The sequence below is a fragment of the Sorex araneus genome, chromosome X, assembly GCF_027595985.1.
Source record: "Sorex araneus isolate mSorAra2 chromosome X, mSorAra2.pri, whole genome shotgun sequence".
Lineage (NCBI taxonomy): Eukaryota > Metazoa > Chordata > Mammalia > Eulipotyphla > Soricidae > Sorex > Sorex araneus.
The window spans coordinates 104,514,108-104,536,100 of NC_073313.1; the positions used below are offsets into that span (position 1 = coordinate 104,514,108).

At 45.7% G+C, this 21,993-nt stretch overlaps 1 protein-coding gene across 6 annotated transcripts in view; it reads left to right on the forward strand.

Moving 5' to 3' along the window:
- FRMPD3 (FERM and PDZ domain containing 3) overlaps positions 1 to 21,993 on the forward strand; it is a 160,371-nt gene that overhangs the window by 72,943 nt on the left and 65,435 nt on the right. For 2 of the 6 annotated variants that reach the window (XM_055122219.1, XM_055122218.1), the window contains exons 2-3: positions 12,733 to 12,835; positions 17,223 to 17,268. The exons of 1 other annotated variant lie outside the window; for it this stretch is intronic. Coding sequence is in view for 2 of the 5 variants with exons in the window: in XM_055122214.1 (XP_054978189.1) it covers positions 8,819 to 8,847; positions 9,386 to 9,540; positions 12,733 to 12,835; positions 17,223 to 17,268 (333 nt within the window). In the remaining 3 variants the exon portion in view is untranslated. Of the gene's footprint in view, positions 1 to 7,330; positions 7,726 to 8,697; positions 8,848 to 9,385; positions 9,541 to 9,593; positions 10,168 to 12,732; positions 12,836 to 17,222; positions 17,269 to 21,993 lie in introns of those variants that run through there. 3 more of the 6 variants (XM_055122214.1, XM_055122215.1, XM_055122216.1) reach the window with 3 other exon arrangements.

Sequence of the window (21,993 nt, forward strand, 5' to 3'; positions counted from 1 at the left end):
AAGATGACTCAAAATCTAGGTGTGGCAGTGGTGTGAGTGGCTGAGGGAATTGGAGGTAGCAGTGGTGGGAGGCCTCCTCTGCCTACTTCGCAAATGTTGCATTCACCAGCCTGAGTTGGAGTGAGCACACTCATTGTGATTGTTATTAGCAAAATAATAGAAAATATTTTCAAACAAAAACAATCTCAAGCTTTACAAGGAAGTGGAAAAATCCAAATCCTGAACAGTGTGATTAAGAATGCGAAATGGGAGGGGCCCTGAGAGGTAGTACAGCTGGGTAGGGTGCTAGCCTTGTGCAGACCGGGTTTGATCCTCAGGACCCTGTCTGGTTTGCTAAGCCTGCCAGGAGTGATCCCTAAGCACAGAACTAGGAGTAAGCCCTGAGTACAGCCAAGCATGACCCATACAACAAAACAGCAACAACAAAAAGAATGTGAAATGGGGGCTGAAGCAATAGTACAGTAGGCAAGGCATTTGCCCTGCCTGTGGCCGACCTGGGTTCGATCCCTAGCACCGCATACAAGTCCCTGAGCCCTGCCAGGTGTGATTCCTGAGCACAGAGCAAGAAGTAAGCCCTGAACACTGCCAGGTGTGCCCCCCTACCCCACCACCAAAAGAATACGAAATGGGAACCAGGAGATAGTACAGTGATTAGGGTGCATGCTTGACCCTGTTCTCCATACCATAAGGTCCTCCAAGCACCTGGGCCAAGTGCTGTGCCCCAGGTATCCCCAGGACTGAAGATAAAACAGTATCACATACTTAGACCTTTGTTCTGAAGTGGCAGCAGAGAATCACTGACTGAAGAGGCCCCCAGACCTAAGAACAGCTTGGGTTCCACATCTCCCAAAACAGAATGTAAAATAATGAAAGCACTATGAAAAATCATAGTATGGTCCCTCATCCACTTAAACTTTAGAATTGTTAGGGAATCCAGCAGTGTACTTCTGGGTATCTACCCCGAGGCAGAGAAAGCAGGGACTCAGACAGATATTTGACATGCATGCTCATAAGATTTGTTACTACAGCCCCAAAGTAGTAACTCCAAAGTGTTCATAGACAGCTGAAGAAAATTTGGTATACAGACAATGAAATGCTATTCAGATTTTAAAATAAAGGAAATTCTGATGCATGCTATAATATGGATGGACCTTGATGACATTTGGCTCAGTGAAGTAAGCCAGCCAGGAAAGGGCAAATATATGATTTTATTTATGAGGTTCCTAGAATAAAAATACATCACCACAGAAAGTAGAATGGTGGTTGCTAGGAACTAGGGGAGGGAGGGGAGGGAGAGGAGGAGTTCATGTTTAATGGGTCCAGAGCTTCAGTGTGGGGAGATTGAAAGGTTACGGAGAGGTACTCTGGGGATGGCTGCAGAACTGTGAGAATACTCTTAATGCCACTTAATTATACACTTCAAAATGGTGGAGATGGTAGCTTTTCTTTTCTGTATCTTTTTGGGGGATGGAGGAGTGGGGAAATACTCGGTAATATTCGGGACTGATTCCTAACTTTGTGCTCAAGATCGAACCCTGGTTGTGCCCAGGGGATCATGAACCAGAAGCTCAGCAGATGCAACGACATGCAAGGCAAGTGCCTTCCCTCCTGGAATAGCTCTCCAGCACTGGCACATGCCTTTCATCATAAGCAGAGCAAGATTGGGAGTGGAGGGGAAGAGAACTAGGACCTAAAGTCCTCATTGACTGGAACATCTCCAAGGGAAGCAACAGCTAGCAGTGAGGAAAGAGAAAGAAGGAAATAGGTGGGCAGAATCAGGTTTCTGGCCATACTCAGTGGCCTCTTCTGACTCTGCTCAGGAGTGGCTCCTAGAAGCACTGGGGGTAGGGGTGACCGTCCAGTGCTTGGGCTGGAACCTGGATCTCCTGCACTAAACCCTTTGAAGCATCTCCTCAGCCCCAAGAAGCAGGATCTCTTGCAGCGGGAAGGAGGAGAAAAGACTGGAGGTGGCATTGGCAAACAAGAACAAAACTTACCTGCAGGTCCTAAAGATAGTAAGGTTTGAAAGTAAAGGGCCAAAACCAGCTTTCAACTGAAAGGGGCTAATGGTCAAGGTCTGTGCTCCAGGAATAATGCAGAACTTTCTTCCCTGGAAAAGAAGGATGAAGAGTGTGTTCAGGGAATACATTGGGAAGGTAGCTCTTGACTGGGACTTCCAGAGGGCACAAGTGGAAGTTGGAAGGGAGGAAAGGGCAGGAGTAGGGTCCAAACAGAGCTCTGTGAGATAAGTCAAAGGGCTCTGTGAGACTAGATGCCAGCGCACTTCCTCCTGGTAGGTACTAAAGTGAACAGGCATGTGGAACCTTGTGGGCTGTGTCACTGATATGGAAGGGTAGGCCTTGAGGGACAAAGAATGCCAGTTTAAGGGCTGGGTTGCCTGCCTTTGTTTTTTCTGGTATGGTGGCTTCTAGAGACACTGCCCTGACAAACAAAACTGGAGCAACTGTCTCCTTCCTCATGGGGAGTCCTTGTACTGACTATTCCCTGAAGGCTGACCTTGCCACCTCCTGGGTAGCAGCTGAGCCCACAGCAACTTGGCAGAAACTGGGTGGTAAAATTGGTTCTGGGTTCTGACAGAGCTGGCTAACCCTTGCCCAGTGTAGACAGGTGTATATCCTATAAGCAAGTGGCTTAATCTCTCCTCCCAATCCTGTTTACTGATCTGTAAAATGGAGATTATGCTGCCTAGCTGAGAATAGCTGTGGGCCCAAGGTTGTGAGAACCTGTGAAAGCTTCTGGAAGTGACTTTTTTGCGTTATTCTCAGAGGTGAAGCGTCCTGGGGTTGGGGCCGTAAAACAGCAGGTAAGGTGCTTGACTTCCACGTGGCCAACCTGGGTTCGATCCCTGGCAACCAGTGTGGTCTCTCAAGCCCCATCAGAAATGATCTCTGAGTGCAAAGTCAGGAGTAATCCCTGAGCACCACCAAGTACGGCACAAACAACAACAACCAAAAGGTCCTTGGGATGTTTTTTGGCTGATGAAGCTCTTTAGTTAGGCTAACCAGTTCCCCTTCTATCCAGACCTTTTTCTCTCTTTCTCCTAACCTTACTGTCTTGTTTCACAGACATTCTGAGCCCTTCTAATCTCTATTGGAGTAAATCTAATTCCTTTGTTTGCAAGAATCTATGTGTCCTTTCTCCAAGAGAGCATTTGTATTTTAGCCGGGTCCTTCAATGCAATAATGCAGCTAAATAAAAGCACCCTACTCCTCCCACCTGCCCTCACTCTCCTATTGTCTGAGAATAGCGTTCTTTTAGACCCTGGCTTTTCAGAATGTGTTCTGTGAGACAGCAGCACGGTACTGCCTCAGGATTGTATTAGAAACTCAGACCTACTCCAGACCCACTGCGTCAGAATGATTTTTTGCAGCCCCCCTGAGTGATGTATGCACATTCAAGTTGACAGCTCACTCAAATGAGGGCACTTTTTCTAGGAAGAAGGATTTATTTCAAAGCCCAGAGGACTGAATAGATAGTACAGGGGACAAGGTACTTGCCTTGCACACAGCTGGCCCAGGTCCTATTTCCAGTACCAAAGAGTGTTCCGCATAAGCACCGCCAGAGTGATCTCTGACCAGAGCTAGAAGTAAGGCCTGAGAGCAATGCCAAGAGAGGACCTCCCGCCCCAAAAGGGGGGGTCGGACATTTGGCAAAACTGCTCCCAAGTCCTGGGGGTGGGACTCCCATTTCTACCACCAGAGGAAGTGGCATTTTTGGGGTCCCCAGCCACCATGCTACATCTCTGGAACTTCCTGGAAAGTCAGGCTCCTGTTATTATTCCATTCAGAGGGTTAATTAGCCCCTCAAGGCTCCAGATTGTGCCAATTGTGAGGGTAGTGACAAGATTCCCCCAAGGAGCCAACCAAATGCAAAGAAAAAGGAGCCATGGGCATGGAAGGATGGAGAAGTAAAAATGAATGCCAGAAGTGAAGCTGTCACCTTTCTGTCTTCCTGCCCCAACGTGCAAGGGCCATAGCAGCAGCTCTGAAGTCATCCATCTCCTGCTCAACTCCTTTTTCCAGGAGGTTGCCTGGAAAGTCAGGGGACAGAGCAAATTCTGGGGTCTGCCTCTCTAAGGGAAGGAGTTGGTGGGGAAGGGCCTGAGTGGGATGAAGTGAATGGAGTTAAGCTCTGATCCTCTGGCCACCTCAAATAATGCTATCCATTATATTGCCACCACTGCACCTGCCTGACACACATCACCTCCTAAAATGTTCCTGAGGCCTTGCTCTTCTTTCGCTCACCTAACAATGCAACAGTGTGGAAGCTCCTAATAAGGCAGGATCAGAGACAGGCTTTTTAGGAAGGGGGTGGGACATCCTGGCTCGGGATCAGGGTCTGGAGTGTTGCTGGCCCAGGGCCCTGAGATGCAAATGGAAAGGCCAAGAGGATCCAGGATCCCAAAGGAGAGAGAGGTGGAAGTGCTGAGATGGGGGTCCAGCCTGAGATGTAGCTCCAGTGGGACCCCTCATGTGCTTAGCTTCTCTGGGGTTCCACTTCTCTCTCGCCACTCTCAGAGGCTGGGATGGAGGAGGAACAATGGCCTTGCTGCTTCGGCAGGACAGGTAGAAGCTGTGAGAAAAGAGTAGATGTGACTCATTTGTGGAGTATAGAATAACATCACATGAGGCTGACATCCAAGGACAGTATATACAAGGGACAGGAGGATTGCCCCATAACTGGAAGACTGCTTCATGAGCGGAGGGGGGAAGGCAGCTGGAATAGAGAAGGGGTCACTAAGAAAATGATGGCTGGAGGAATCAGTCGGGATGGGAGATGTGTGCCGAAAGTAGATAATGGACCAAACATGATGACCTCTCAGTGTCTGTGTTGCAAGCCATAATGCCCACAAGTAGAGAGAGAGTATGGGGAATATTGTCTGCCATGGAGGCAGGGGGAGGGTGGGAAAGGGGGGGGAATACTGGGAATATTGGTGGTGGGGAATGTGCACTGGTGGAGGGATGGGTGTTTGATCATTGTGTGATTGCAACCCAAACATGAAAGCTTGTATCTATCTCACGATGATTCAATAAAAACATTTTTAAAGAGTAGATGTGGGGGGTGGGGGGGCGGGATGGGAGGTGTACTGTGTGGGTTTTTTTTTTTTTGGTGATGGTATATGGGCACTGGTGAAGGGATGGTTGTTTCAGCATTGTATAACTGAGACCTAAGCCCGAAAGCATTGTAATCTTCCACACGGTGATTTAATAAAATAAAATAAAATAAAATAAAATAAAAAAATAAAATGTCGAAATAAAAAAAAAATAAAAAGAGTAGATGTGAAAGCACCTTTGTCTAGGTGAGTAACCAGATACAAAACTGACAAGAAACATGTGGTTCCAAGTGTTGTTCTAATTAGGCGGAGGAGAGACCTTTGCCTGGAGCCCTAACTAGATTAAGGTGCCAGGGTGAGGAGTTCCCTGTGGGAGTCTTGGGTAGGCAGGGGGCAGAATTAAGGTATGATATGTTGTGGGGAGAACAACAGAACACAATCAGCAGGTTCCAGAAGCGCAACTGTGGGAAAGCGGCAAAAGGCACGTAAGCTCTGGCTGCCTCATAAGTTTGTTCATTGTTGCCTTGGTGGAAGGGACCAGAAACCAAACATCTCTCAAAGTCAAATTGCCTATTTCCCCCAGGAGGGCAGTCACGTGGCCCATGGACAGCTGAGCTCCTGCCATCCATCACCACTTGCCTTCAGTGGCAGTTCCAAATCTCTAGACACTTAGCAAATTGCAGAGGGACTGGCTATAGTCACAGAAGAGGCAAACCCCAGGAGGGAAGGGACCACCTCCATTTGCATTGTCAACTGACTTTCTGCTCTGGGAAATGTTAGGAAGGGCATCCTTTGCTCATAGAGGCCTGGAAAGGCCTAGGCGGTGGGAGGGAAGGGCTGCTTACAGAACTCGGAGAGGATCTAGTGAGGGACCATTAATCTGACTCACTTTGGGGACAGCACGGGGAACATTGTGTTCCAGACATACTTGGATATGTGACTTCAGTCAGGAGAGAAAGAAACGGGTCCCCCCTTAAGAAAAGTGGAAAGGAAAGGTCTCTAACATGGATAGGAGTAAAGTGGTTTCTTTTTTTTTCTGATGGCCTCCTTTATATGTTTTAACTTTTTTGGTTGATTGAAATGCTGTGATTCACAATACTGTTAATAATGGTTTCCCATGCACATAATTTGAACATCACCAGCTTACCCACCTCCCTCCTCAAGAACCCCAGTGCTACTCCCTTTCAAACCCTGCTACTACCAACTCACTTTGTGTCTCAGTTCTCCCATTGTGTTGCCTTTGTCCCTTTGTTGCTACCTTGCTGTGTTTCTTTAAGTTCTACATATGAGTGATATCCTGCGTCTATCCTTTTCTTTCTGACTAATTTCACTCAGCACAATATCCTCCAGTTCCAGCAGTCACAACAAATTACCTGATTTTGTTCTTTTCGAGCTGTATAATATTCCATTAGTATTTTTACCATTACAGCAGAGCTTGGCAAGCTACCTGTGGCATATTTGTTATGCCAGAAACAGTAACAACAAGTCTCACAATGGAGATGTTACTGGTGCCCACTTGATCAAAACTGATGAACAATGGGATGACAGTGCTATATACCACTACATTTTGATCCATTTATCCATAGTTGGGCATTTCAGTTGTTTCCGTGTCTTGATTATTGTATAAGTAAATAGGGTCAAAGACGATGGGAAAAATTACAATACATTTCAGAAATACCAGTAAAAACCATAAGAGGTTACTATGAACAACTTTATGCCACCAAGCTCGAGAACCTAAACGAAATGGAAGAATTCTTAGAATCAAACAAACTCCCAAGATTGAACCAAGAGGAAACAGAAAACCTGAATAGACCAATCTCAAGTAAAGAAATTGAAACCATAATTAAAAATCACTCTAAAACAAAAAGCCAGAACTCGGCTTCTTGTCTCACTTCCCATCACCTCCCTGTCTGGGCCAGTCAGTCAGGCACCCACTTCTTCCAGGACCCTCTCCAGCTCCTTCGTGTCTTTCTCTGTTGCCCTGCCCCCTTTAATTTGACCCTTTCACATGGACTTCCTGTACTAGTCTAATTCTCTTGTTTAGTGTCCACCTAGCTTTCCTTCTCCTACTAGACTGGAAAGAGGCAGAATCTGTCACGGCTCTTGGATGCCCCAAATCTAACTGTGTGAGTAGGCAGTCAATAAATACTTGTGGATGGCTTCACATGCATCCAAGCAGGAAAGCAAACCTCTCGTGTCTTGAAAGGCTCTTAGCTCGTTGATATCTCTGGCTCCAGGAGTGTCTCTTTTCATCAGGATTGGTGGTGCCTGAAAGCCCAGTGGAGACTGAAGCATCCCCCAGCTTCGGAAACAGAAAAAGACGAAGAAGCCGAGGCTGCCATGGCCAGGAGGCGCTGAGCGCAGGACAGTGCACGCCTGGACCTGCCTTGCCCATGCCCACAGGCCGCGCAGCCTGCCTGACTCTCCTCCAGCCTGCTCTGGCTGGTACCCATGTCGTAAATCAACCGATGTCATCCCAAGAAGAGGCCCTTTTGGGTGCTGAGCAGGAGGCTGAGGGCTCATTTTGGAAGCAACCCCAGGGGGGAGGTGAGACGGCAGCTGCGGAATCTTCTCTGGTACCCTCCAAAGCTGAGTGCCCGCCTGCCCCCAGCTGCAGAAATGAGAAAGAAAACAAACGAAAATCAAAAAAGGTAAATGAGAGAGGCACCTGCCTGTGGCCAGCCTCACTGCACCCCTGATCTGAGAGGGGCCGTGTTCGGGACATCAGCTTCCAGCTTCTGAGTGACTTTCTCTTGACCAGTTATGTTAGAGGAGGGGAGGGGAGAAATCAGCTTCTGAGTTAGGGGGGGATTTACCTTCAGGAGACTTGAGCTCATCCTGGCAGCCCCTTCCCAAGGGGCCAGCTGGATGCAGCCAGAGCTGACGTGACTTCATTCCTGTTAGCTATGGTCTGTCTGCCTTCCTGAGCTCCATGACAAACAAGCCCAGGACTCTGAATTCTTTCATATAATTACTCTAAATCTCTCCCCACCACACACATAAATAGTCCTACAGCGCCTCTCTAATTACTGAATTTGTGTCCTGATAAACAACCTAATTGCTTGAAACCATTTGCTACTGAGGAATTTGGTATTCGTAGCTAGTCAACAACATTTTCATCGTGTCAGAGCCTCCAACTTCTTGTACAAAGCAAGGACTAGTTCAACAAATTAGCTCCTGGCCCTCTGGCCCTCGTTCAGAAGGACCCTGCCTGGAACGAGGGTTTCTGAGAACATACGTGCTGAGTTTATAGAATAAGCCCCATCTATTAGGCCCTGAATCCCAGGGGTCAAGGCGTGCCAAGGAAGGGCACTGTCACTCCGGTTCTTTTGACTGTGGTTCCCCTCCTCATGCTCTCTCTTACCCACTGGCCACCCATTTCACTATTTACCTCCTACCCTGCCCCTGGAACCTGGTGACCTCACAAGGCTGAGGGTCCCCACGACCTTGCCCTTCAGGGCTCTTAATTCAAATGCTGAGCTCAGGTGTATCCTTGCTGGCAGTCAACCTCTTGCCTGCCTCTCACTGTGACACTTTTATAAAGTCTTTGTGTCATTCCAGAATTTGAGTAACTCAGATTGTGAGCACCAGGAGAACCTGTATCTGCTCTTTCTCTCTCCCAGGTGTTGCTGCAGTGTCTTCTCTCAGCTCATCTGAGGTTCAGGTCTACTGGCAGCCATAGGACCCAACTCCCCTTCTTGCCCACAGGAGCCATTTCCCAGTTGTGCCATTAACCCAGAGGATATGGCAGGCATTGCATACAATTGTATAAGGTAATGGCCCTCAGCATTAGCGCATTTGTTTATATATACCATCTAAATAGTTTGTTTTTATATCTAACCTAAGGGATATTAAAGTCTAAAATTGCACAAACACTTCATGAAGATGCTCCATATTCTGAAACGACTTCACATTCCTTCCCCATTTACTCTCCTGTTTTGTGGTCGGTTTCTTCAATGTTTGGGTTTCCCTTAGGGAGTTAATAGTCAATTCAACGGGCGATGCTAATTAACCATCAGAATAACCCATTTGCATTATTCCTTCTAGAGTTCCCAATATCTTGGAGGAAAGGACTGACTCTATCTAATGTCAGGCTTCCTCTGTAGATGAGTGGCTTCTTTCTAGAACCTTCTTTTTCCAATGTGAAATGCAAGGTGATCTTTGCCTCTGTCTCTTCCAGAGACTATAGGAAGTTAAGCATAGGAGCTCCTGGGTGCCATGGCCAGTGCCCTATTCGGTGTCCCTCCCAACTCATTCTGAGGCTTAGTTGCCTTTGCGTCTTGTTTTGCTCCCATCTTCCCCTCCCCTCAGTCATGTGATGCCAGAAGAAAGTGCAAATGCTATGGATTGTGAACAGCTGCCAGCAAAGACACTTCGACAAGTGACCATTCAACGAGATCCTATATATGGCTTTGGCTTCGTGGCCGGCAGTGAGAGGCCTGTGGTGGTGCGATCTGTGAGGCCAGGTAGGTGCCCCTCAGAGTGTCCCCCCAGCCCTGGCACCTACCCCCTCAAGACCCACACATCTTCCCCGAGAACAGAGCTCCCAAGCACACTGTGCAGCCCAGGAATTTATGAATCTGTGAAGAGTGGGTGAAGACTTGTCAACTGTATGAGGGAATTCGTCCTTAACATGGACCAACAGAAACCACTGCAGCTACTTGGGGCCAAGACACGGGCCGCATTGGATGGTTTAGTATGGTCTGGGGCTTCCCTTTGCATAGAACCTTCATAGATGAGCCCTACGGCCTCGAATGAAAAAAAGTGCCTATCCAGTTCAATTCAACAAGTATTTATAGATTGCCTACTCTGAGCCCAGTAAGGTGATAGAGAAGCGTGAGACACAATTTCTTCCTATCCCCAAGAATCAAACCATCAGGGAGTGGAGACTGCGCATGATCATGAAAAAGGTCAGCCACAGAAGACTGGATTCAGGATACAGACTGGGGGTGGGAGAGAACGGGAGAGGAGAATGAACTCTCTGAAGGCCACAGGGGCAACAACAGTACCATTGATTAAGTACCTACTGTGCACTTTCTATCATCTTGTTTAATCTCTTTTCCCACCCCACCCTTTGCCAACCAACATGCAAGGTGAGTGACAGCGTTCCCATGTGACACATGAGGAAACTGAGGAATTAGAGGGAGGGAAATGACTTGTCCAGGGTCATTCAGGTAGGAATCAGCAGTCAGGATTGGCACCAGTGCTTGTCAGATGCCACACCAGGAAAAACAGCTTGAACAGGACTTTAGCCCAGGCTCAAGCTAGCCCCTGGTCCAGGAAGTACCATCATGAATGAAGCGGGGAAAGGTTTAAGCACTGTTTTGTTCCCTATCTGCTAGGCATTGACAGTAAAAACACAGACAGCAAGGAGCTTTATTCCTCACTTGCTGGGCCTGAGGCTTTAGATGTTTACAACAGTTTCTCGCTCAGTCAAGAGAAGCAGCCGGAGTACAAACTGGTCTTGCAGAAATTTGATGAATTTTGCAATCCTCCAAGGAGAATAAAAAGAGCTTTTGTGAGCTCTCTCTTCAACTAGAGGGCATAGAGAAAACAACAATTCAGTACAGGCATTCGTGGCTGACCTAAGGCTCTGAGTCAGTCATGCAGTTTGGCAAAAGGCTTTTTGAGTCTCTGATCAGAAATCAAATTTGTTTCAGAAAGGAGGGACCAGCTAAAACTTAGTAACATTAAGTTTGTAATTTCAAAGGAAACTGAATTCACAGGGCAAAAGGAAGCCCTCAGTCCTTGTCAAACTGGTCAGCTGCAAGAGGTGTGAGGACGGAGGGGAAGAGGTGGAGAAGAGGAAAGCCAGGAGACCAGCAGGTACATCTCTGCAGAGACAGGCCATATCATAGGACTGCTTCCAGCCCAGGTGACTCCCCAAGGCAGAGGGCCTATTAGATTAGAGAAATAGAGATTAGGGTCTCTATTTAAGACCATAGGAAAAGACAAGAAAAAATCCTATTATAGAGACCAGAGAGATAGTGTAAAAAGTGAGGATACTTTTCCATTAAATGACATGGTGGAAGGAAGGAATTGGTAAAAGACTGACATTTGTGGGGCTATATAGAGAAATCAGGGGCAAAGGTACGTGCCTTGTTATACGGCGGAGCCAGGTTCCATCTCTGGTGCCACATGGTCCTCCTAGCGTTGCTGCGAGCAGTCCCAGTGGCCCTGAACAGCACCGCATCCTGGGCTCTAGCACTGAATTGCCTGCCAGGTTGGCCAAGAAGGGCTGAGCGCTACCTGGGAGTACGGCCATCCCAACTAACATTTTGGGCAGAATGAGATAGAAGGAATTAAATAAAGTGAAGGAACTTGTCCCATTTATCCATTTCCTGCCCACATGAATCAGCTGTTTTAAGAGCGGCCCATGTGCTAACTCTTTTATCCTCCCAACATTTTATGATGGAGAGGTGCCATTATTTCCCCATTTTACAGAGGAGGCAGCAGAGATACTTAGAGAGATGAAATTTCTTGTCCAAAGTCACAGTAGCCAAGCGAATTTGCAGTTTGGATCAGAGTGAATCCAGAACTGTCTGGTGGTGAAGAGTGGCCGCTGAAGTCACTTGGCTCCTGAAGTCACTGAAACTTAAATGTATAGGTTCAGGGCCATTGTTGCACTTACAGTGTCTAATCCTGCTGATTGAGCATAGTCATCCCAGAGCACAGGGCCCTCACTCCAGAGTCAACGAGTTGCATTTGGGCAACACAGTTGCTTTAAGGGTTCATGGTTTGGGGAATTGGGCAGCATGCTTCTTTGAAGAGAGAGTGGGTAGTTGGGATCTGGCCCTTTAAATGAACACAATCAAGATCCAGGGCTGGTCTGAGATGGGGAGCCTTTATGAAACATTTCTTTCTGGTTTGATTTAGGCTGAGTCTGAACTCTTATTCTCCCTGAATCTCTGAGAAGCTTTTCTCAAGAAAATCTTTGCCAAATCCTAAAGGCAGCCCAGCTCCGTAGCACTCTGCTACCCCACCCTAGACCCTAGTCAGGAAAGTAGGGACCTCAGACATGTCTGGTTGCTTAATCTCAACTATAGCTATGGTAAGGAGAGAAAGTGAGTTTCTGACTGCCCATGATTTATTTAGGGTCTGTGCTTGTTCTTCACATGTATTAGAGAGTGGCCTCTCTCGGTGTTGAAAGAAAATGAAACTCTGGATCTTTTAGTCTATCCCCGTCTCCAGGCAGGTGAATGCCTATATCATTCCAGGACAGCGTGTATGAGTAATGTTCAGGTAAGAAGAATCGCTCCTCCCCTTTCATCCCCTGTAACACCTCCTGAAGTCTGGAAGTCATTCCTTGTACCTAAGCTGATCCTACCAAAAAGTCCATATTCCTCTTTAAAATCAAACCAATAAAGTACTTATGAACCTCACTAAGGACAGGCTTGGGCCCTTTTGCTAGCACACCACTTCCAGCCAAAAGGAGTTTTCTCTGTTTGCTTTAAGTTCTTAAGTTCTTAGTCTTCTATTAGCCACAGGTGGCAGCAGCAAAATGTTCCAATATGCTCCTGTCCTGGTACCACTCTGCCTGCGCCATGTCTTATAGGCTCCAGTGCTTCCGCTCCCTCGGGCACTGGTGAATTCTTGCCCAGACCTGGCCTTTGCCAGCAGTGGCCCCGAGCCCTCACACCTCTCTTTCTCCTCTACAGGAGGCCCCTCTGAGAACAAGCTCCTGGCTGGTGACCAGATTGTGGCTATTAATGAGGAAGACGTGAGTGAAGCCCCCAGGGAGAGGTTCATAGAGCTTATCAGGTAATGGGGACCTCTTGAGCCTTAGCAAGAACTGATGAGTGCCCCCTCTTCTGTTCCATCAGTGGCATAATAGGGCCATCACTGTCCTCCCTAGACCGGAGAGAGTAGCCTTCTCGAGCAGAACAGCCCAAGAAAGAACTCCTAGCTACCCAGAACTTTAGGTTCGAGCTCTACAGCATCCCTAGGGACTCTCAACCTCAGTGTTCATGAACATTTTTTATAATGACCTTTTATAATGTCCTTCTGACCTTATTTCCTTCTGGTGGCCTCCAATTACGAAATTTTCACTGATAGTCCATTGGAATATATTGGAGACTCACACAGGGACCTGTGACCTCCAGATGAGAAATGCTGCTCTAGGTGAGCCTTTTACAACATTGTGAGAAATTTACAAAGAACAACCTTCTGTGTGGGCTGGAGTAGGGCGTTTGCCTTGCACACCTTCAACGGGTTCGATTCCTCCGCCCCTCTCGGAGAGCCCAACAAGCTACCAAGAGTATCTCGTCCACACGGCAGATCCTGGCAAGCTACCCGTGGTGTATTCGATATGCCAAAAACAGTAACGACAAGTCTCACAATGGAGACGTTACTGGTGCCTGCTTGAGCAAATCAATGAGCAATGGGATGACAGTGACAGTGTCAGTGAACCTTCTGTGATAGCATCACTTTGCCTCCTTCTCCTCAACTACTCCCCTCACCCTAGCCCATCCTCTTTCTTGATTTGTTTTGCTGGAGGGGGGGTGCGGAGACACACCTGGCAGTGCTCAGAGCTTACTCCTGGCTCTGAGCTCAGAAATAACTCCTGGTGGGTCTAGGGTACCATATGGGTTGCTGTTGATAGAACTGGGACTGGCCACATGCAAGGCAAGAACCCTACCATCTGTACTATCTCTCCAGCTCCACCAAGCTCCTTTTCTTTTGAATTACCATGCAGTGGGACAGACCAAGTGAGCAGTGAGAACCACACAAACCATAAGATGAACACACAGAGGAGCCGGAGATGCAGTATTACAGTGGGCATGGGGCTTGCCTTACATGAGACCAATCCGAGTTTGTTCCACCACCAGTAGTGATCCATGGTCACAGAGCCAGGAGGAAGCCCTGAGCACTCCTGGATGTGGCTCTAAACCAAAGAAAATCAGAACATGTGGAGTTTGGCACTTTGTAAGCAGGTCATATTTCCTGTTTCTCTTCTCCTGCCAACCTCCAAAACCTGAGAAGAAATTCTAAATTCCCTAGCCAGAAGGGTAAAGAAAGGAACCTGCCATTCTATTTTTTATATAATTTATTGATTTTTAATTAGTGAGTCACAGTGAGGGTACAGTTACACATTCACACATTTTTGTGCTTGTTTTACCCTCATGCAATCTTCGAGAGCCCATCCCTCCACCAGTGTCCATTCTCCACCACTTATGAATCCAGTATCCCTCCCAGCCCCCTATCCCATCCCCCCACCCCACTCCGCCTCTGTGGCAGAGCATTCCAATTTGTTCTCTCTCTCTCCTTTTGGGTGTCGTGGTTTGCAATAGGGGTATTGAGTGGCCATCATGTACAGTCTCTAGTCTACTTTCAGTGTGCATCTCCCTCCCCACTCGAGATTTCCAATCACATTTTACTTGGTGGAACCCGCCATTCTTGATTTTGTGCATGTTACATATGAACTCTCAGTGTCCTCCCAGATGGGTACTGCTGAAAAAAGAATATCAGGGAGAACACCATCATCTGTACATGTAAATAATCATATTGACTGCCCCCTCCTTCCCCTACACTCCCCACACTATCGACACCTGTGTGGGACATACACACCATGTATAATACATATGACATGCACAACCCATGGAAACCATTCAACTCCAGGCATACTATATACTAAGCACACACACCATGCATACCACTGACCATTCACAGTACATATTACGCCACACACTCAGCATCACACCATACACTCACATCCCCCGCATGCCTACCCTCACATGTGCAACATACACACATGCTCCTACTCACACTCCTATCACATGCACACACATACACCCCTCCTCACTATCTTACCATATGTCCTTGCACACGTGTGTGCGTGCACACACACACAAACACACTGTCTAATGACACATATCCTTGAGTTGATTTGTTGAAAAGGAATAAGAAAGAAGGTGAAGGCTACTAAGCTTCATAGGTTAACCTCCATTTTGACAGCCTTGATAATTTCACTCTCTTTCTGTCTCCATCTGTCTGACTCCAACTCCACTTTGTTTGTAGTCTTTGCATCCCATTCATCTGTCTTCTTTGCCCCAAAGTCCACCTGCTTCCAGAGCCCCCTATGTGCCTTCCAAGGTAGATTCGACACTTACATGGAATAGTATCTTCTGTTAGCTCAGGTGGGTTTTAGAAATGCTCCCTCCTGAAATCCAGAGAAGGTCTTTCTTCATGTCCTCCCTCCAGCATAGTATCAGGAAAAGTGTCTGATTTATGGTGGCCTTCAGTTTATCTCTTCTCTAAGCTTAATTGTTGACTACATTTCCCCACTCTTCACCTTTTATCTTTCAGCACCACACCAATATGGGGTGAATTTTTAATTCCTCAGAAGACATTTTTTTCAGCCCAATTGCTCAGAAACCTTTTCTGTGTTTTTAGTGGATGTCTTTGTGCCCTGTAATAAGGTCACTGCATCATGTGAGGGAATCCCCATCTCCTTTAGAGTCAAGACAGAAAGAGAGTCTTTTGTTAACTCAGAGGCCAGTGGATCATTCACTTATTTTTCAATTGATTATTATCATAGAGTTTCTCCTACATAGCAGGCACATTTCTAGGCACTGAATATATAGCAGTGACTAAGTCATACAAGAAGCCCTGTCATTGGCATTTATGTCCTAGTAGAAGACACATTATAAGCAATAAATGTGGTGAAATGTGGTGTGGTATATTAGAAGTTGATGACTGTATTCAAATATAGAAAATGAAGTGAAGGACTGGGGAGATAGTACGGTGAGTAGGGCACTTGCCTTGCATGCAACTTACCCACTGACCCATGTTCAATCCCAGACATCCTATATGGTCCGTTGAACTCCTCCATGAGTAATTCCTGAGTAAAGAGACAGGAGTCACCACTGAGCATTGCCAGGTGTGCCCCACCCTAAATAAAACAAACAAAAAAGAAAGTGAAGTAAAGTAAAGAAGCTTAAGAGTACCAAGCAGAGTGGATACAGAGTACAACACTAGTATGCCTAGTGTGGGCTTAACTGACATGGTGACAAAGAACGACTTGAGGGAGGCAAAGATACTGGAAAAAAAGATAAGAGCCAGTGCAAAGGTCCTAAGCGAGTGTGTGGAACAGAGTAGAAAAAGGAGGAGAATTGTAATTATTGTAAGAACCTTGAATTATAAGTCATGTAACTAATTTACTCTCAATTCCTGCCCTATCCAGAAGTCAGGTTTTCCCCTAGTGTTTTCCCTAGAACACAGCTCTTTCTTCTCCAGGGAATTTCTTAGTCCCTGAAGCTGATTCAGCCCTGGACTTTGCTTCACTGAGTGTGGGAAATGTTCCAAGTCCTTGAGCAGGGGGCCTTGCCTTTCTCAAATACTCAGAATCAAGGGCATTTTGACACTTCTTGAGTACCTTTGTTCCCAGAAACATTTGAAAAAGACCTGCAGAAAGGGAAGCTCCTTCAAGGCAAACTCTTTCCAATTCTTTTAATTCTTGTAAAGGATTATGTATTCCTGAGAGAGAAATTTTATACCTCACAGCCTATTTGATCATTGGCAGAATTCTTGTCAGAAGAGTTTCAAATTCTTCATCCTTTTGAATATTTGCTATCTGAAGAGTCTTGGTTTCCATCTGTTGGTCCCCGGCTCTCATTTTTTTGGTCCTTCAATTACAACAAATCTGCTGAGTATGAGTCATGATGACCAAATGACCTCCTTTGGGTTTTTCCTTTGAATTTCTCTTCTTGCTTAAATACCAAATTGCCAATAATCATGGTACATGGTTCCCAAGACTTTGACGGTATGCCCTTTGAGTTCCATAATTCAAGCTGTTGGTTTTCCTTGAGAATTTTCTAGTCTACAGATAAAATTGCTCCTAAGGTTTAGGGATTTCTATGAAGAGAATGTGAGGAAGAGCATTTAATTTTTTTAAAAAGAGCTGAAAAATCATAACCCCAGAGATAATGGTAATTCCATCTTCAACTGCCTGCGTAAACCTTTCTCAATGTTTTATGTCAGCTACCACAAATGATGGGAGGCAAGGCTACCATGCAGATATTCAGAATGCCCTCTGTCCTAATTCATATACCCAAATACCACCCAGGGGAAAATTCTGGTTTTGCTTCTTGTGCTGGATGAATACCTTGTACATGATACACTGCTGTTCTGTTCCCTCTTCTCTCTCTAGGAGTGCTAAGGAATTCGTTGTTCTTACAGTTCTGCACATTCATCCGGTGAGTGAACCTTTTTGCCACCTGCCCTCCCTTCTGACTAAGATGAGCGGATACCATGTTGGACAGTGACAGAGATGGGGGGGGGAAACTAGCACCAACATGTCAAGGAGCCAGGACTGAATTGGAATAACCTCAGGGACTGGAGAAATAGTACATTATGCAAGGCACTTGTTTTGTATTCAGTCAACCTTTGTCCAATTTCCCATACCCCACCTGGTCCCCCAAGTTCCACCAGGAGTAACCTGTGAGCACAGAGTAACCCCTGAGCACAGAGCCCTGGGTATGTCCCCAAAACTAAAATAAATGAACTCAAGCTTTTTGAAAAAGAGTAACTTCTGAATACCTTGCATACTCTCAAGTTCAAGGCTAGAGGATTTTGAGGGTCTGTAGAGTACTATGTTTGGACCTGTACCCTATGCTTTACCCATTCATGTTTCCCATTGTGCCAGTTCCAGAAATACATTCTAACTCTCTCTATCTAACTCTTACCCATCAAAAGTTATCTTCAGTATGCACCTACCATAAAGTTCTTGCAGATTGTGGGTTCTGATCCCATTTATCCCCTCATATAGTTATTTAGTAAATGACATACAGTGGTTCAGAAGCAGTACTATATGTGTGGGATTTAATATAAAGTTGGCAGACAGACAAACAGGTTTATCTTTGTCCTGATGTAGTCATAAACTGGCTGTGTTTCTGTGGGTGAGTCAGTTCCCCTTCTTGAACCTGTTTTCTCGCCTAACCAGTAAATTGGGGGGCTTAAACTAGAACTGTGTTTCCTAAACCTGCTGCTGTAAGAGTCACTTATTAAAACCCTCTCCTCAAGAGTCGGGTTCAAGAGCTCCAGTTGATTGAAATCTCCCCTGGTGGTTACTTAACAGTACTCAACTCATATACAAACCCCAGTGCAAAAATTTCATGTGCAATATCTGGAGCTTTCATTCTGTTTCCAACCTGGCTGCCCCTTCCCAAGATTTCCAACACTGTCCTGCATGCCAGTATAATGTCCTACTCCCATCCTATTGCCACAGGATGTGTCAAATCTTGTTGGAGATCACAAAGATGTAATCAGAGGAGCTTCATTAAGAGGTCTGCACTTGAGTGTACCTTGAGGGAGAGAGCAGGCTTTCTAAGGCTGAGATGGAGAGAAAGATTTTCCAAAGATGCACAGTATTTCTCTACAGAGGCAGGGAGATTCTACAGTGGTTACAATACATGCCTAGCATGCATCCATCCAACCTGAATTTGATTGCCAACACAACATGGTTTCCCCAAGAAGCCCTGGAGGACCCCAGCACTGCCAGGTGTGTCTCTGAAGGCTCCTGAACCGGGGTGGCCCAGGTAATCACTGGTGCTGCAGGAACAGAGCAGCCCCCCAATATCAACCCTTGCACCAAACCACCAGACCAGTTGGCCAAGAGTCACTGGTGAGGTCTCTAGGTATCCTGAGCACCATTTTGGAGGCCCCCCAAATAGAAAAATATATATATAGGTGGTGTATAGGTGTGGAACATAGATCCCCCCATTAGAGAGAGGGGCTTCCAATCAAGCTGTATCCTTAACTGCCTCTTCCCACATCCCAAAGCCAACTTCTGTGTCAGATCTCATGCTCAGAGATACAGATTCTCTTTCACACACACACACACATATACACTACACACACATACATACCGACATCTGTACCATAGTTGCAATTCTCAATAGCTAATGTCTATCTCTGAGCAGGAAAATTCTGCTCCCTTATTGAGTGTTATCAACTTGTTTCTCTCAGCACCTTTACTGCCCCATCCATTAGGCAGTGGGTAGTTAGCCCTGACTCCCTAATAGCTTCTCATGAAAACGGCTTCCAGTTCTCTTGTCAAAACATACTTGTGTGGTTTGAATTCCCCACTCTGCTCAGAGACCCACTATGGTTATTTTTTATCAGTCAGTTCTCTTTGAATCTCACTTTCTTTTGGAGTCTTTCCACTATTACCTGAGAGAGCACTGACATGTCATTATTGCCAGCTACTGCTTCATTATTTCATCAGAGCTTAAATAGGCTTTTATCCTTCTATTTTCAAATAATTGTGCATTCTCTGGAAGTTATAAAGCTGGTACAGACACCACAGGTAATTTTTGGCCCTATTTCTTCCAATGGTTACCTCTTATATCACAAAAAATATCTTACCATATCAAACCGAGACATTGACATAAATTCAAGGTTTCTGTAAGATTCATTTCCAGTCTACCCCACATGTGGGTTCACATATCTACTAACACAGTCAAGACACCAGACAGTTGTATCACTAAAGCATCACATATTGCCCTCTTAACATCATGCATACCGCCCTCTAACCCCAATTTCTGTCAACTGCAATCCATTCTCCATTTTAGTAGATTTGTCATTTCAATATTAGACTAGAAACAAAATACAGAGATTAAACCTCTTGCCTTTCACACAGCTCGCCTCAATATAATCCCCAGCACCACATATTGTCCCTCCAAGAACCACCAGGAGTGATCCCTGAACACAGAGTCAAGAATTAGTCCTGAGGGGCTAGAGCAATAGCACAGCAGGTAGGGTGTTTGCCTTTCATGGCACGCCGACCCGGGTTCAATTCCCAGCATCCCATATGGTTCCCTGGGCACTTCCAGGAGTAATTCCTGAGTGCAGAGCCAGGAATAACCCCTGTGCATCACCGGATGTGACCCAAAAAGCAAAAAAAAAGAAAGAATTTTATTAACATATGGTTTGAATTTTAGGAACAAGTGCAATTGCTGGCTCACCTGTTATTAATTGTGGATTTAGTTGAACTACTATTGTCCAGAGTGACTATACAATCTTACATTCCCATGAAATATTATATTGAGATGGAAATTTTGGTTTGTTTTGGGAACACACCCAGTGATGCTCAGGAGTTATTCCTTGCTCTGCACTCAGTCCTGGTGGTGCTCAAGGACCATATGGGATGCCAGGGATTGAACTTGGGTTGGCTCTGTACAAGACAAATGAAAACAGTACTATCACTCCAGTCTCACTACATACTGAGGATTTTTAATTCTCCATATCTCTGATAGTAATGCAGCACCATGAGTGTAGGGGACTGCTTTTTTCTCATTGCTATATTCCCTACATTTGGGACCTAGTTGGCACTTGATAAATATTTGTTAATGAAATGAGGGGAACCCAACTTCTAGCTGTCAGAGCATCCTAAACTAAACTCAAGTATCCATACTTAGAATGAAGAGCCTAACACTTCCTCCTTCTCTGTCTCAATCCTTCTATCCTAGTGCCACGAACATTCACTTGCCCCATCCCCATTCTGATGGCTCCATATGTCTCATCCATGACCTCTCTGCCACAGCCAAGCTGGTATCCTTTTCCCCATTGTAAACTTTTTAGTTTTTACCACCCTGTGTTCCTGTACTAATCTACATTTCTTCTAGTACATGTCTGTTTCCTTAAGTCCTGACTTGAGACTCATGTCTTCCTAACACCTCAGGCTGACTTACCTCAATAGAGTCTACTTCAGTCATCCACTCATCAACATTTATTGAAAGCCTACTCTTATAGGTGGTCTTATAGGATGAGAAGATAACAGTGTGTGGGGAAGACAGGGTTCCTACCCTCACGGTTTGCATTCTGCTTATTGGCCTTATACTCTCTAAACTCTTGAAGCAGAGAAGCAGGTGAGCACATACACTCAGATGTGATCATGAAAAGAATGAACATCCTATATAGTAGGATCCATCCATTCAAATAGTGAGCCGATCATAGGCACAGGAGCAGAGTCTTAGAAAACACCTTCATGTGCCCAGTGTTAATACTCCAGATGATCATTTATAAAGAGGTTCCAGAGGAACAATCAGGTCATTGGAACCCAGGAATCTTAAGGCAGTGACTCCTCACAGTCACTATGAAGGTATCCCTCATCATTTTTATAACAGGTGTGGCTACAGTTTATCCGAACTGAGTATCAGCCTATTTCCATGTACAGTTGACCTTCATTATTTGCAGATTCCATGTTTGCAAATTTGCCTACTGCCTGAAATTTATTTGTAACACAAAAATCAATACACAGAGCACTTCCCCGCTCATTTGAAGACATGCATTGAGAGTTAAAAATTTGAGTTACTTAGTGCACACATGCCCAACTCAGATGAAATGAGGCCAAACCATCTCTCTGCCTTCTCGTTTAAGCTATCATACAGAGGGGGCAAAGCACCAGGACAGCAGGGGGCAGTACAGCTTTATGCAAGAGGCTCTGAAGCTGGGCCCAGTTGACTGGGTTTTGAATCCCCACTCTGGCCCCGGTTATTGTAATGACCTCAGGCAAGTCACTTAATACTGCAGAACCTCATTTTCTCTCAGTGGAATAAAGAAAATAGAATCCACCCAGATGCATTGTTTTAGAATTTAAGTGATTTATAATATCTATGTGAGAAACACAAGGATTACTCCTGGGGACAACAGTTCAGGATTCATGAGTTTAAAATAACTTTGTAGAATCTGCCTACTCTGAATAACAAGGATCAACTAAAGAACCGTTCTTTCTCAAGCTGAGTGAAAGCTGTTTGGGGAGTCCTTGCATATGTTTAGTGTTATGGTTCCTGAACCACAGAGCAGAGTCCTGTGGCCAGTGTGGGCACCGGGATTGGGTGTATGGAGACTGCTCCCTCCTCTCCAATCTCAGCATGTTAAAGTTTCATTAACCCTTCTACCAGAAGACAATCTCCTATAGG